Below are 17,117 nucleotides of genomic sequence, written 5' to 3' on the forward strand. Positions count from 1 at the left end.
CTGTGTTGTTTAATCTCAAAATATGTGCTGGGGAACAATATTGGTTGTTACTACCATTAATTCAAGTTTGTAGAACGGACATGGCCACTAGGACTCACTGACAAAGATCATTTATGGTGAAAAAAATACATACAATTGTAGGCTGGGGGTTATTCCTTAAAAACTATTAAACTAAATGTTATTAAATGGCATGTTTTTCGAGATTTGTGGATGGTCCACTTTTATTTTGAAGATTGTATACGGAAGTAGAATTTTACGTTTAGGCGGGTTTGGGATTTGTATTTTGAAATTATGGCAGGAAGCGTCGTGCTTTATTATGTCTAGCTTGACCACGAGTTTGACGCTTGTGTTTTCTGTTCCTTGGGGCCACAGTGTTTTCAACGGGACTCAACTTACCGACTCGCCATGGCCGTTTGACCCAGGCTAAAATACTCTTCTTCCGTTAATATTTGTTCGAAACATTTGCACAAACTTTTCACAGACAAACTTTCTTTTGTATAGTTTTTTTATGTCAAGTAATAAGGATGCAACCCCCACCAAGAAAGGTGAGTTTTCCCGTTTTAGCTGCTGAAGCTAACGTTAGTTGTCTGGAAACGTTCTCGACGAAGTGGTGCATATTTAATGGTTGAAAATGTACGCTTTGTTGCTGGGCGGCTGGCTTACACGATAAACGCACCTTTTAACTCTGCAAATGTTTACTAGTAAGTATAATTTGCGTATGCTGTTTCTTTAAATAGCAACGAAGGAAGAAAAACTTGTAAAAAAGATCCCATGTGCCTCAATTTAGGGAGAATAACGTTAGCCCCGTTAACGTGCCCCGTTCCCTCTCAAATAGAGAAAGACGGTCAAAATACATTGAAACATACATTATATTAACTTAGAAAACAACTTTACATATTTTGAGAAATAAGACTACCGAAGGGTTGTCTTTCATTGGCGCACAAGTGATTTGCCAAGCACCTCTTAAGTTCAAGTAAATATAAAGTTTGGCTCACACTGTTGAGCAAGATTATGGCAGTAGCGTGCAAAGCAAAAGTTAAGAATTTATTCAAATGAAATTTAGTTTGCGTTTTTATGTCTATGCCGAATTTATTGGTGGATCCAGATTTACGAAAAGCTTGTCAAGATATGTCATGCTTTGTCATTTAAGTGCGTTTGGAGCTATGGGACTGTAAATTGACATATTTTTGTAAGCAGTTTGGTGCATTTTTTTCTTTTCCAAGAAAGGTTGGTAGAGAAGAACAATGTTGCCGTCCCGTAGCTTATGTATTGCTCAATTTCAAATAGTCTACCTAGCATAAGAGTGAAGCGTTTTTAAGCGTTTTAATTCGAGAAGTAGGCTATACGTAAAAACAAATCTCAGCAAAGTCTGGTTCTCTGCAATTTTTTTTTAATGTGGGATCAAATTTCAATAACATGGCTCAGCAGCACAGCACATTGATCATTTGTACCCCAGTACGTTTTGCAACTATGTTGGTAATTGGAGTCAAATAAATGCATGTTTTGCTTGTTTAACGGCAGAAATACTGTATGTGGACTTATATTCATAGTTTCTTGATGATAGTATGAAGTTAAAGCTCTCTGACATTGATAGCTGATGATCGATTGTAACAGCCACCATTTTTTTATATTCGCATTTTCTTTTGTTTTAATCGGTACCACGATTGAAGTAAGGAAGAAAAAAAAACTGTTTTCCTGTTGACAACCCTCTCAGTTATCAGGAATGCGAACTAGTCACTGCACTTCCTAATTCATCTCATGGCCAATCACAAGCTCAGAAAGGGAATCTCACTTTGATAATGAATGGAGCTCACTTTCACTACCTAGATTTGAAATTTAGAGAATGCTTAGCCTCTGTCAATCTTCCTACTGTACAGCCACTGAAGAAGTAAAATATATTTAAAAAAAACAACTGAACTTTTAACGTGAGAATGTGTGAAGTCCCTGTTTCATTAAGCTGTTTAAATTGTGTTTTGAAGAAAAGCATTAAGGTAGAAGCTTGTTTTACATTCTGCTTGATCATCATGTTTTTATAGTTAAGTACTTGCACCTGCATGTTTTAGATCTAACAATTATTTTCATTAATCCATATTTTAGATTAAAGATAAATATGACGTTTTTTGATTGCTTGTTTGGTTCAAAACCCAAAGATATCCACCGAAAAATGCACCAAATCCTCTGAACAAGGAAGTATGTGCCATTTTTGCTTTAGAATGGCTTGATGACTTCATCAGCAAAATAGTTGTCATATTTTACACTGGTGATTTCAGTGGTCTAGAGAGAGTAATAATGGACTGCTGAACTGGTCGTCCAGTAATAACGGTCAGCTGTCTGGTTCTGCAGCACCAGAGAGATCCATTGGATTTGTTGTGAAACAGACTTAAAACAGACAGCAATGTGGCTGCTGTTCACTGTATCCTTTGTATTCACTGGAAAGTTTACTCACTCACTTAATTATGGCTGCAACTAAAGATTATTTATTAAACTGATGATTGTTTTCTTAATGAATCGATTAGTTAGGTTGTCTGGTGTATTATTCATCAAAAAAGCAATGTCATCAAATTGCTTGTTTTATCCAACCAACAGTCCTCAAACTAGCAGCAGATCAACATTACTAATAATGTAATAGTTCTGATTAATTAACCGATTTTAATTGTTTAATTCTCAATGTAATGAACATGTTTCCCCTTGACTAAAACATTTAAAAAAAGACTCCTATGCCACACTGTTGCACTGGATGACTCATTCCTTCATTGCCATGAACTAACGCACTGTAGTCTATTTTGACTCAATCCCCCATACACCGTCCTGCTGCCCCAAATACTCACTAGAGCACCTAGTGCGTATCAATTTGTAGCTGAAAGTAGTTCCCAACATATGCACTATTTCCTTCAGTTTTAGTAATGTTTGATTAAAAACTACAGTGCCTAACTGGTTTACCGTTTCTTTTTAAAGATCTGTGTCTTCAGTAGGAGCAAATGGGCTTGCGACTGAGTTCCACTGACAGTCAGGAAGTATCGAGGAATGGAGTAGCCCATTTGTTGAATGCCAATAATATAGCATAGCACCAGCCTTTAGGCTAGATGATAATCATAACAAAGCCATTATCAATTAATTTGCTCGCTATACTTTCAATAATAAATCTATTGTTTTGTTTATAGAAAAAAAACAAGAGCCAATGGTGACATTTGAATTGCTTGTTTTATATAACCAAAAGTCCAAAACTTATAGATATTGAGTTTACTATCATATGTGTCAAAGAAAATCATTAAACCTTCAAATTGATTGGCGATTAATGTTTATATTTTCATTTTTATTGCAATTATTGAACTTTAACCTGCCTCATAATTGAAAATAAGGATGGAGAAACTCATAGTTCTCAGTATTGAGACCTAGCCACTGCACTTCACTCTAACGGCCAATTAGAAACCCAGAGAGACCAACTCTCACCTGTCCAGAGCTCCTGCGTGATAATGAGCTCATTTTCACTAACACCAGTTAAGCTGAATCAACACTGGCCTCTTGAGTCGTTGATATACTCATGGGAAATATTTTGTCAAACACAAAGTCGAGAAATCCTCTTTGTCCGAGCTGAAGAGAAGTTATAACTCCCAAGATTCTCCCTCACAAACGGTCTTTTCTTCCCCCCGCAGGTCCGGGTCACGCAGGAGCTGAAACACACTCACGCAGAGCAGATGAGCCGATTACACATCAAACATCAGACGGAGTGTGACCTCCTGGAAGACCTGAGGTGAGCAGTCCCAGGTCTTACTGTAGACACGGTGGACTGCAGAGTATCTTTTATATATACATAATTATAAGAGGACCCTGTCTATACGTATACAGATATTTTTGAGAGCAGATAATTTTGCCCGCTGTTAAAACAAAGGGGGCACACGATCTTCGTTTGCCACACAATAACGCAAAAACCTTTTCAAACGCTACGTCAACCATATGTCGAATACCAGAGAAGAGCATGAGCTCTTTTTCATTTTGGCTGTTGTAACTTAAAAACACAAATAGTAGCTATTTATTTATTCATAATTCTTGATACCTATTTCTTCACCTTATTTTTTTAACAACTTTCCGGCCCAAGTTGACGTGGCGAGGTTGTTGGTTAAAGCAGAACAGGTACAACTGTTTTCTTAGTCATTGTAACTTTATTTCCTTCACTGTCAGCAAAATGTATTACATGAGCCATCAGAAGCTCCGGTGGGTTAATGAGAGCAAACTTAACACTTTTAGGGCCAACTAACACTAGAAACAGACTTGAAGAAACTCACTGGCCTAGCAACATCAAGGCTGCAAACATCCCATAATGCATCACTCTCTGCCAGAGCCAGTGTTACACTGGTACTCTCTCTATTCAGAAAACATCTGCTGTTGTGGATATGTAAATGTAGTCCTTGAATATAATCCTTTTTCATACGTTATTTCCAGAAAAAAAAATAGTACTTACACTACCGGTCAAAAGTTTGGTGTCACTTACAAATTTCCATTACACTCCATTCTAGACAGGATACCAGCTGATCTGGGTGGATGGCTGATCTTTAATGCAATATCTACATTTCCCATTATCAGCAACCATTCATCCAATGTTCCAAAGGCACATTTTGTTTACTAATCTGATATTTTAAAAAACTAACTAAGAAAACATTAAACAACCTTTTGCAATTATGTGAGCACATAATTTAATCTGGAAACTGCTGCCCTGGTTAAAAAAAACAAGGCAACTGATCTCAGCTGGGATTCTGTCTATAATGGAGTCCAATGGAAATTTGTGAGTGACCCCAAACTTTTGATCGGTAGTGTATATTCAAGCTAATTTTGGTAATTTAGTCCTGTGTGTTGAAACATCGTATTACAGTTAATTAGAGTTACAGTTAACGAGTTAGACCTGTTGATCCATGTGTCCAATTAAAACACACAGTATTATCCTCCTACAATATGATGCGGTACAAAAGATTTTATTAAAGTGTAAGTAAATATGTAATCTTGGTCTGTTTCCTAGTTTCCTGAGATTGTTTGACCCTCTTTTTATAAGAAACACAACTTAAATTCCAAAGATTAAAGGGTAATAGTGTTAAAGATGTGAGGATTAGGCCAATTAAACACCGCTCTTAGAGATACGCAGACATCTTAAGCACTGTGCTCAGATGCGTAGGCATTTTTTGAAGATTGAAAAGCCAAAGGTTGTGGTTGTGTTTTCCGCCTTAGTGTTGGGTTAAGTTGACAGCCTACTGGCTCCTCACTTCCTGTCTGTGGTCGGTGGCAGAGCTCTGAACCTCCAAACAGCTGGAAGTTAAGGTCATAGAGAGCCGCCAGATGTTCTGACTGCCCTGAATTGTTAGCTGTGGGAGGCTCAGTAACATTAGTCTGTACAGAAACAATGTGAAACTGGGCTGGTACAGAATTCACAGGGGTCACTCCGTGATCTCTGACGAGAAATGATTCAGCAAACTGGAAATTGCATCTGCTTGTCAACAAAAGCTCTGTTTGGTGAAAATGGGAGGAAGTGAGTGTGGCGGGGGGATGGCGGGGGAGTGGAAGAGAGTGAGCCTTGGAAATTCAGGGAAAAGAGGAAGGGAGCAGGCTAAAGGAAGAAAGGGAAGCTCCCAGAAAGTAAGTAAGATTGTTTAGAGTCAGGGACGAGCAACGCAGTCGAGTCTTGACATGCTTAATGACTTAATGACGATTCTGCAGCAGTCAAGTTTTTCCCAGGGCACTGACCTCTTTTCTTAGACTTTTGTATAGTTTTAAGTTAGAGTTGAACTAAGTTATTGTCAGCTTTGTTCCAGTTATTTAAAATCAAGCCTGGAACAGTCAAATACCAGTATATAAACAAAATGTACTTGCATTAATCCGCCCATTCTATTTTATGTATACTTGTGAACCCAGCCAAACATTTTCAGCTATTTCAAACATGAGCAGCAGTCTTCGTTGGTCTATAAGAATTAAAAAGTGCTTTTGCATGAACTTCATTTGACCATGCAGAGGGAAATCCTATTAAAGGCAATGAAAGCAAGTGCCTCAGCTTCATTGTCCTCAATAAATCTGACTTATAACTACAATATTGCTCCACAAATTACCTCTTTAGATGCTATTAAAAGCACGCAAGTGCTGAGTTAAGACTTTCAGTTAAGTGAAAACTTCAGAAATGTCCATGTTAAGCATCACAGGAAGAGGGAGGCAGCAGAGGAGAAGGAGGAGGGGGGGCAGGCAGAAAAATCAAAACCGAGTAGACAGACAGTTGGACTTTCTTTGCTTACAAATATAAATGTGGAAGTTTGGTTTTAGGCACTGGCTTGAGGTGAAGGATAACTGACTGGAATAAATACCCATGGTAATATGCTTGTGCCATTGTTGTCATGCAAACTCTTAACACGTTAACACAAAGGGTGCTTTCACCACCTAACCTGTGTTTTAAAAAACAAAACAAATTCCGGTAGCTGTGTTAGCTCAGTTGGGAGAGCAGGCGCACACATAAAGAGGTTTACTCCTCGACATAGTGGCCGTGGGTTCGGGTCCGACCTTTGGCCCTTGGCTGCATGTCGAAGTACTGTTCTTTCTTTGATGTCAAAACATTTTGTTCTGTGATTGTTTGGCTACGTAGAAAGATGAAATGGGAATGAATTAATTTTGATTTACTAGCCCAGGCTGTACTAGGTCCTTATCTACTGTATGGAAAAAATTATTACATGGATAAAACAAACCAATGCAATTTAAGTATCCATTATAATATGGTTGACCTGCAAAATGTTTATAGGTGTAAAATGGGCGGTCTGTGATGCAGAGTTTAAAGCCTCTGGCTTTGATAAGCGTTTCATGGATTTAGTACAGCAAAGTTGAAATCCAACACACAAAAATGGCTGCAGGAAAAAGTAAACTCAATCAAGGACGAATTGACTGAAATTATCAACTGAATAAGTTTCATAGAGAAACCAACCTTTACCTTAAGTCCTTGATTGATGACAGTATGTGAACCACTTGAATAAAAAATGTGACCGTATTAAACTGTTTGTATTTATTGTGTTAGAAATATTATTGTCTTATGTGTTATTGCAATTTAATACTTCACTTCATTTGATTTCTTCTCTTTAGGACTTTTAGCCAAAAGAGGGCAGCTGTAGAGAGGGACTACGCCCAGGTGAGTAAATCTTAACTTCTTGTTGTCTCTCACGGTGCTATTGATGCTCGTTAACATCACCGCTGCCCTGCCTTGTCATTTGTGTTGCTAAAAATACAGTTAGTTTTTACAAGACTGTCCTCCAAAGACACCATATGACAAGTCGGGGTTGAGGATGTGGTCCCAAGAAAGCTCTTTGTTCTTGTGTGGCTAGATAGCTCATGAATGGTAACCAGCCACAGAAAATAACAACAGAAAGAGAGAAACAAATTCCAGCAGTAATCCACTGGCTCGGTTCCTCTTCCCTGTTCTGTTTTTGTCCACAGCTTCCTATAGACGTCAATTGACCCTCTGAAAAATCCCTTATTGCCTCCTGGGCTGTGTTCAGGGTTTTGCAGCCCTATGAGGAATCTCCACCACCACTGTGAAGAGAAGGGGGCATGTCTGTAGTTATCCAACCAGCCACCTTACAACTTACATGTCTATTTCACATGTTGTGAAAGGCCTGTCTTAATTGAGTCAAACAGACTGATCCAGGTTTCATGCAAATGTGATGGAGCGCATATCTACTTTATTTTACAACTTTGAAAAAGTCCAGAGACACAAAGCACTAGGGCTGTGTTTAGAAAAATTTGAATTGGCTGGTATCAGAGCATGTGAGCAGAGTGGAGCGGTAAGAAGTTATGCTCCTTCCTTACGGAGTTGTTCCTTCCCTCCAGGCCGCTTTGCTTTATGTCACTCCGCCCTTAAATCAGATTTGTGTGGCAGTGTTGGTCTAAAGGTTACAGATTTGAGGTTATGACAGGGAGGTCATTGGTTCAAATTAGGATAAATCTGGGTAGGGAAAGTGAAAGAACAGCGCATGTCCCTCCCCACCACTGAGGTGCCCTTGAGCAAGGCCCTAACCCAAATGGCTCCAGTGGACCTGCTCAGTGGCCAGCAGATAAGTTTGTGGTTGTACTGGGCAGCTTCCAGGTATGAATGTGTAACTATGTGATCAGGGCGTTCCTGCAAAAGTTAGGCTTCCTCTCAGTGAACCTTCCCTGAACAAGCAAAGGTTAAAAAAGACTTCCCTCAATTCACTCAAACCGGTCATTGCTCGCTGCACAAAAACCGAAAAGCAGTGTTGTATTTATCAAATCAACTGCTCAGTTTACACTATAGACATTAAGCCCAATTTCAGCCCTGAGTTGGCCTAATTTTCGATTTTTCCAAATTTCTGTGAGATCAGTTGCTGTTTGAGGTCACAGCGGCTGACTAACTGCCTTATCAAAGGCTTTCAGATGATTGGTTGAATTTCTGGCATGTCATAGATTTTGTTTGCAGTTCCGAATTCTGAAAAAGATAATAAAAAAAGACTATAAAACAACAAAAGTTATAAAAGATAACAGAAATTGCTATATTTGAAAAAAATAAATCATTCTACTAAATCTAACTACTGCGGTGATTTTGTAGGGGAGTGCATCTATACCTTTTCTAATGGGAACCATTAAACTTTAAAGATGAACTGAACTGGAATTTGAATAATGGTGATATAACAGATGTATTTTATTTCTTTTCCTTAGTACACTTATTAAAACAGGTGAATTTGTTAAAAGGGTAAGTTGAAAGTGTTGTTTTTGTTACACGGGCGCCACCATGTTGGAATTCCACAACTACTACGTCACTGGCATGGTGAGCTAACTAGCACTAGCAGCACAGCCATAGGAACAAAGAGTCGGAGTCACTGGTGAGGGTTAAGTCCAACAGACTAAAACCTGAGGCCTACAGGCTCCAGTACAGGGTAGGCCGATAGACCAACGGCAAGTACCACCACCAATCATATCTGCCGCAGACAGGGCGCTGAAACGCTCGCGGCAAGCAGAGGACAGAGAGGGAGCTATGGTTAACTATTGTCAGTATACTATCAAGTCTACTCGGCAGAGGGCTGGATGTAATGTTGTTGTCACATACACAAAACATGAACCTATTCACTTACAAAAATAAAGCCCAACGTATCCGTTTTGTAGCGTTCAACAAAACTGACTGACACACTTGGGCACTTGAAATTGAGACACAATACCAAGCTAGATACCAAACGATCCGACCTAGGTTAAGGACTAGCAACTAAATAGGTTGGAAGCACTCCTATGACAAACTCCACAAGCTATCACTCTGACCACAGACTGTGTATATAAACCAAGACTCTGACGATATCACAGATCGATAATAATGCGTTTACTAGCCACTAACTAAACCACAGAATCCAACGTCCCTCTCTGCTCACCCTAAAGCTAGCTGATGTTCGCCGTCTCAGCTAAACCACAGAATCCAACATCCCTCTCTACTCACCCTGATGCTAGCTGATGTTCACCGTCTCAGCGCACATTTTTTATGCAGAAACAGCTTCTAGTTCAATAGTACAAATATGACAACTCCGCACCTGCCTAAAGTAAACGGCAAAACTCGTGACTCCTACCTGCATCTATGGTCAAACTGGGGTAACTCTCCTACGTGCGTCTAACAAGCGACCCCATTGGATTAATGCATACAATTACATTTTCCATTTATCTGCCTCTATTTTCGTAAACGAACAGGTCCTTAACCATGTTTTCTATTTTTTCGAAATGCACACGATATATAAGCAGTCTATTTCCTAAAGTGCATAATGTGCTTGATACAATAAATACAATAAAGGAGAGTGCATGACAGTAAGCTGCCCCCACAAACTGTCACTCCCCCCCCCAAACGATCCTGTACTAAAGGTGGAGCCTGTAACTGATCGTCCTCCATGTGGTGGTAGTCAAACACTACAGGCATGTCCCTCGCAGGCTTAAATGCGTAAGCAGTGCCATTAAAATTACTAATTTTTGTGTGTATATAATATCCTGCAGCCGTTGCCTATATACCTTCGCAGGTCCTACCATGCCAGTGACGTCATCAACATTGTCAGCGTTCTAATACTAACAAACGCAATTTTTGTGTTGCTTAAAAAAAGCTACATCGATTATTTTTAATATTATTTATTACCATTTTTAGTGTAAATAATTTGTAATTCTCATGACCAACATTTATTTTTTCAGTTCAGTTCATCTTTAATGCTTTACAAACACCAAAGCAAGTAAGCCCTGTGACTAACATTACTCTTCTGAAGTGATTTTGGAGAGGGAAATACGCTGGTTGACTAGCATGACACCATTGTATTTATATAACAATCAATCAAGGCTAACGTCAATGACAGTGAAGGCATGTTGCTTCCTCTAAATTTCCGGTTGTGGCCGACTAGCGGGGCCACATTGCAATGTCGATGCTAAAACACAATATCGTTCAGCCCTAGTAGTAGTATTTTACATGTTGTTGCTAAAATTGTAGTCTTAGTTGAAACTGAACGTCACTTCAGAAAAGATTGTTTGCATTTTCCAGCCATATGCAGCTTCAAATTTGTCTTTTTTTCTTCTTAATGTCTGTTTATAATAGCAATTATTATAATGTAATATTGCCTTTCTCTCTTTTTGTCAACATTGTTGGCTGCACAGTCATCTCTTTTGAAATAAACTTTATCGGAACTATCAACCAGCGTCTCTGTGCTAACGTTCAGTGTGAGCACCATGTCGTCGCTGCTCAATTGCTCCGTACAGTGTGAGCATAAAAGAAACGCTCGTTCTGGAATGGCAGAAAGGCTCATTAAAATGTTATGTGTGAGTTAACGCGGTGGTGAAGATGCACCTTAAATTGATTACAATAGTCAAACTCTAAAATGAATGTAGATTGCAAAGCACTTTTTCTCCATTCAAGAGAAGCTAAAAGGGGAAGCAATGTGTCTGACTCCTGCGGTTAAAAAATCTCTGAAACCTTGTTTATGTTACATTATTTATATTGCTTGGCCAGGATGGGGCTATGATATCATGTCACCTTACATAAAAGATTGACATTGTTTCTGTAGGATAGACAAATAGAAGACTAGATAGTTAAAATTGACTGTAAAAATGATTATTTCATTGATCCAGTAGAAGTAATATGTGTAACTATTACCATCCGTTGAACCGGAGCAGCAAAAAGAGCTTCAGGCTCATTTTTTTGTGGCACACTTCCTCCTGGACTAATTCCTGATTTGCTAAACAGTCCATTGGAAACTGTGAGCATGTGTCTGGCAGACGAATGTAGTTATCAGCTGCAAGCCTATGCTGGGTTGTAACATTTTTAGGGGCAGGAAAACGCACATTACACATATTTAACCATGTTGAGATTATTTAACAATAATAAATTTATTATTTATAAATGCAGTACGAATGTCAAAAAAAAGAATAGTCAAACTGGGACATGTTTGTATCTAGCCGGTCAAGATCAGCCTGCAGGCAAGTTTTTGTAACCCTCGACATGTGTGTTTTATTGGATATGCATGCCCAAGTTATACCAGAACTGAGCAATGCAACACAGTTCTGCCTTCCCATCCTCAGTCAATATCAAAGCTGGCTGTATTTGTATTATTTATTTTAGTGTAATTACCTATAGTTTCATCAGACTAATTTCATAAAATCTAAAACCCCTTTAGTCCATGGTAAATGCAGGTCAAAGGTAGTTCAACAGAAAATGAATAGTCAATTCAGTAAATAATAATAAATATGTTTGGTATTAAAGCTATGTGTTGAAAAAAACAAGCAATCTGAAGGTTGCATTTATATGTGCATTTTCTCCAATTTTCATACATTTTAGACAAAACAATGATTAGATTAACTGGTTACTTCTAGGCCTAAAATGAAGAAAATGTCTACATTGCGTGTCTCAGTTTGAAAGATGTTCTGTGTGTCTGTGTTGTGTTGCCTGCTAGTTATGTGATCAATTGGACACCCGCTGCCAATGGTTGAATCAACTTCGACTTCGACCACTTCGTCCCCTTTGGTTACACCCCAAAGGGGACAAAGTGGTTGTTTTTCGCCCACCCCCCAATCTCTTCTCTTTATGCGCCTATTCTGGGTCTCTTACACCTGCAAGCTGCTTAAGCCATTAGCCAATTGCTATTCAAACCACACAGTTGTGATAAAATGTCCTCCTCTGTGTGGCTCTTCCTCTGCCTCATCCTAACATCCCCTTCTCCTTCTCCTCCTCCTCTTCCCTTGTTTCCATCACACTATTCAGGCGTGTCTGCTAAGCTAGCTCAGTGTCTATCTGGATCCCACAATGGCCGGGTTTGTAGCGGCTTTTGAAGATTTGGCACCAAGACCAACAAGTTCAGAGCCGAATCTAGCCTGTCTTAGGACTGCATGACAGGGCTGGTCTTTTCACAGGGGACAGTAGAGGGACAGATAAAGCACAAATCATTTTAGTGAGCAAAAAGCAAATCCACAATGAAGCATGTGCAAAGTAGAAAGCCAGCTTGCATCTTGAAACACAAGTGATATAATTGAATGTACCCATATAGTACTTAATTTGTCCCGGCACGATTTTTATTTATTTTACCCAGGCTCCATGTCCTGGCACTATTTATCCTTAACATTCTGACCTGTGTTCAGTTTGTTTCCCAAAGAGTCTTTTTTTTCTTTCTTTTTTTTTATAAAGATAATTGAATAGTTTTATGAAATTGCATATTAATAGTGAGTGCATAGTGTGTACGTTATAGCCATTTTAAAGGAGAGCTTCACATTATTGTCTATTTTAAAACGGTCCCTCCTAAAGCATTCTGTCAGTTAGTGCTGCACCACTGTCAAAATGCTGACTGGCGTTATCGTCATGCAATATCATTTGACGAAAAACAAAAACTGTTTATTTGCATTGCCTTCCACCTTTTCTTCCGCCCCGCTGTCTCTTTCTCGCTCTCTCTCCAGGGGTGAATGTTGTGGTAATACATTAAATTCTTCTTCTGAAAATTGGGCCCACATCGTCTTAGAAATCAGAAAGTGAGGCCAACCTCTAAACTCTGGCTAACAGTTGAACGAGTCTATGCGTTGAATCACATTGAAATCTGAAAGTACTTTTTAATGAGAATGGATTTTAAAATAGCATAGTGTATCTCAGAAAAGTTGTTACATTTTACTGACTTTTTATATTTGGAGGGAAGAGGTCTTTTCATCCTTTTTCTGCATGCGCTTGCGGCCTGGTGGTATATAGGACAAGATCTGATTGGTCATCCCCATCCTTGTTTTTTTCTTTTCCAGGCTCTCCAGAAGTTGGCAAATCAGTATCTAAAGAGGGAATGGCCGGACAGTCAGACAGAAGAACAAACAGACCACAGGTAACAACTTTTCCACTGTAGGTAAATGATTTGATCTGGCGTGTCCTCTTGGATATGTAATCTTTTCTTGGACATACACTACATAGCATCTCAGTCAAATCAAAGTATTATGGTGCTCTATAACGCTAATTAAATTGTGGTAGAAAACTACATCCAGAATTGAATCACAATTTTCTCCCACACTTTTTAGGGATAGAAAATGTTGTATTGCAGTCCATATTGTCTTCATGCAGACAGTATAAACAACATTACGGTAACTAACACTGCTCACATTTAGCCAGATGTTGCCTGTTCTGAAAACATCAAGGCCTTGTCCAGTTATTAACATTGACTGTGTTCACAATGTTTGATCCAATTATATGCAAACCATTTTTCCACCTTTAAACTCCAGAATGTAAGAGCCTGCTTCAGTCCCGTGTGAACCTCAAGGATCATCAGTCTGTGGACTCAGGCTGTTCATGATGAAGTAATTAATGATCAAACCAATTAATGATCAGGTTTGATTCCAGAGTTCAGCTCAACCATACATCATCTTCACAATCACTGGGCTTTCACCACATTTTACTCTGTGTTACTCTGTCTCTTACACACATTGGTAGAGCTGCAACAGTTTGTTGCTTTTTTGATGAGTTGCATCTATTCTCTCTAGCAACTATTTTTTAAATTGCATAGGCGTCATTTTTATTAATTAATTTATTTTAAAAAAAATAGCTTTTTCTTAAATGTGAAGATTTGATTTTTCTTTGTTATACATTATATTAATTAAATATTATGGGGAATTAAAACATTATTAACTATTTTTTAGACACAATGACTAAAAGATTGAGAAAATAATTGGCAGATTAATCAACAATGCCCCCCTCTCTTCATGTGCAGTTTTTCACAAGTAATGCACACTTGTGATTTGTTGACGTGGCTTTGAACGAATTTAGAAGCATTTGTTTTGCTGCAGTGGACCTCTGTGCTATATAAACACAGCCTGAATGGAGATTCTGATCTTATTTTGATTAATCGTGCAGCCCAACTCCAAAAGAATAATAATTTGGTTACAATAAAGTACATCAAAACAAAACGATTCTTGAGGGTGTGAAGTAACCCATTAGAATTTTTGTTTATGTTTGGTTTTAGGAACATGTATTGTGTATGGAGGGCCTATTTGGAGGGTACGGTCCAGGTCACCCAGTCCAGAATCAGCGCCTGTGATAACTACAAAGTCCAAGTCGCCGATCCAGCCAAGATGGGCAGACTGCAAAAGGAGCAACAGCTGAGGAAGGTTATACATGTTCTTTGTCCTCTTCAGAATAATTAAACTTCATGTAAACAACCAGTGTAATACTGATTAACAGTGCAATAAATAATCAGCAATCATTAATGACTGCTATCAGCCCAGTATTGATCACTCAGTGATGTGGTGGAGCACTGAGCGTCTGGAGGTAAAGTCTGTTTCCTGATCATCATGTCTGAGTCTGCATCGACTTGTGCAGAAATGTAACTCTTTCTGCTGGTATTGTTGCTCCGCCAGCAGCCTACAATGCTGCTCTTGTTCACACTTACCTTTTTAAGAGATGCCATTTTAGTTTCTGAATACATTCTATTATGACATTACTCATACAATAATTTGCATATTGTTCAGGCAATATATTGCCGAAATAATAATTTGCATAAATGTAAAGTTTTTTTCTTTGTGTGTCTCCCAACCGATCATCCTCAGTGTATTGAACAGCTGACGGTGGTTCAAGCTGAGCTGCAGGAGTCAGTGAAGGAGCTGACCAAGAGCAGGAAGAAGTACCAGGAGGCTGAGACGATGGCACAGGCTGTCCGAGAGAAGGCAGAGCTCGATGCCAAGTATGAACCAAATTATTGTCTTTGGTAGATTATAGTGATGTTAGTTACTGGTTTATAAGCAAAGGAATTAAGTGGAAAATATCCCTGCTGCCTGTTAAATACCACATTTCAATTAAAAGTTATTTACAAAAATACTGCATGTAGAAATAATTCCCAAAAAAGCACCAATCAATTGACGCTTATTCTTTCTGCCTGGTATTGATATTTCAGTCACTGAAAGTGCCTAAGAGCAAATAATTAAACAACTAGAGCTAATTATATGTGAAAATAAATAATGAAAATAAAATAGTTCTCAGCTCAACAAACATTCAGGCTTGAGGGAAAATTCTTTTTTCTACTTTGTCTTGGCACAATGTGAACAGCTGGCACTTTGTCTGACCACATTGCAGACATTTTTCTGCCCATCAGGATAATTTATTATAGAGCTGAGGCACACCTTGGTGAAGTTTAGCTGTCTGAAAGGCTAAGCATTTGTGTTGGCACTAGTGGATAGATACCCGAACCGAGCCCGTCGGAACCCAACGGTACCCAACGTCGGGAAAAAACAAAAGAAGATTTTAACTGTCTGAAGCAGGCCGGGCTCGGAAAGAGAAATGCGGCTATACTACAACCACTATTTACCCACACAAAGTAGAGTGTCACAGTCATATTTAACTTAATTTAAAAAACCAAAGAGGCCTCTTGTTGTAGAATGTGTCCATTCTTTCCTGACGTGGTTACATCTAAGAATAAACTTGAAAATGAACCATATGCCGCTCCTATGCAAACCACCACTACAAAAGAACCTTACACTACTGCTCATATGTTCACTTATATAGTTATGAAGTCAAACAATGTCTTTTCTTCTGTTCAGGTCCAAGCTAAGTCTCTTCCAGTCCAGATCCAGTCTTCAAAGGGCGAGTGTAAAGGTAAAAGATCTTTTGTATTCCAAAAAAAACTGCTCTAAATTTTGAGACATTGTGGTGTCAGCAGGCATGAACATTTTTTACCTTCCAGCTGAAAGCCAAGAGGAGCGAGTGCAACTCCAAAGCCACGCATGCCAGAAACGACTACCTTCTAATGTTAGCAGCGGCCAACGCTCACCAGCAGCGCTACTATGACACAGACCTCATGGACTGCATTAAGGTAAGGATGTTATCTCTGAATAGGTGGTGGGGGGGGGGGTCAGTGGTGGGAGATAGACATTTCCTGTGATCTTTAAAGCGTGTATTTGTCTCCAGGTCTTGGATGGAAAAATCTACGAGCAGGTAAAAGAATACCTGGTCTCGCTGTGTCAGACTGAGCTGGAAACTTACCAGGCTGTCCACAACACCTTCAACCAGCTTTTAAACTGCTCCAATGGGGTAAGTCTTCAAACCGAGTGGACAACCAGCACATTATTTTAATATCCAAATCCCTTTTAATATTGGGTATCTGTCGATGTTGATATTGTGACGATATTGTATGGTTGATTATTAGTGCTTTAACAAATGTTATTTACAAAATGAGTTTTTTGATAAATATTATCCAGAAAGTATTTAATGACGTAGTGGGTGAAGGTAAATAATAGAACAGCTAGAACAGTCTGGTAAGTTCAGAAATGTACACAATTTTACTGTAATGCAGCTTGTAAAACCAGGTAAAGAAAACACAGTTACATGCAGAATTAACGTTAATTATTGACAGCTGATATTGACCAGCAAAACTGACATTCTGTGCCGGCTTAAAATGGTAAGCTGCTAACTGAAATTTTTCTATACACTTCTCTTTGCTGATAATAAAAAAACGATAGTTGAGAGAGAACATTCTGTAACAGATTTGTTTGTTGGAGTTTAGCAAATGTGTGTTTTTAGTCAGTGAAATGCTCACACTGTAGATCTGCTCTCACCGGCCACTTTATTAGGTACCCCATGCTAGTAACGGGTTGGACCCCCTTTTGCCTTCAGAACTGCCTCAATT

General features: G+C 38.9%; 1 protein-coding gene and 1 long non-coding RNA gene across 2 annotated transcripts in view; one reads left to right on the forward strand and one right to left on the reverse strand.

Annotated features, from left to right (window-relative positions):
- Positions 1 to 323: 323 nt before the first annotated feature.
- The window catches only part of LOC117955566 (F-BAR and double SH3 domains protein 2-like), a 28,109-nt gene continuing 11,315 nt past the window's right edge, over positions 324 to 17,117 (forward strand). The window contains exons 1-9 of the mRNA XM_034890140.1: positions 324 to 545; positions 3,654 to 3,751; positions 7,102 to 7,147; positions 13,258 to 13,334; positions 14,463 to 14,607; positions 15,046 to 15,179; positions 16,033 to 16,087; positions 16,176 to 16,304; positions 16,400 to 16,522. Coding sequence (XP_034746031.1) covers positions 525 to 545; positions 3,654 to 3,751; positions 7,102 to 7,147; positions 13,258 to 13,334; positions 14,463 to 14,607; positions 15,046 to 15,179; positions 16,033 to 16,087; positions 16,176 to 16,304; positions 16,400 to 16,522 — 828 coding nt within the window. The 5' untranslated portion in view covers positions 324 to 524. The remainder of the gene's footprint in view (positions 546 to 3,653; positions 3,752 to 7,101; positions 7,148 to 13,257; positions 13,335 to 14,462; positions 14,608 to 15,045; positions 15,180 to 16,032; positions 16,088 to 16,175; positions 16,305 to 16,399; positions 16,523 to 17,117) is intronic.
- The window catches only part of LOC117955567, a 17,032-nt gene continuing 5,301 nt past the window's right edge, over positions 5,387 to 17,117 (reverse strand). The window contains exon 3 of the long non-coding RNA XR_004659084.1: positions 5,387 to 5,397. This is a non-coding gene — a long non-coding RNA (uncharacterized LOC117955567). The remainder of the gene's footprint in view (positions 5,398 to 17,117) is intronic.

The sequence above is a fragment of the Etheostoma cragini genome, chromosome 13, assembly GCF_013103735.1.
Source record: "Etheostoma cragini isolate CJK2018 chromosome 13, CSU_Ecrag_1.0, whole genome shotgun sequence".
Classification (NCBI taxonomy): Eukaryota; Metazoa; Chordata; class Actinopteri; order Perciformes; family Percidae; genus Etheostoma; species Etheostoma cragini.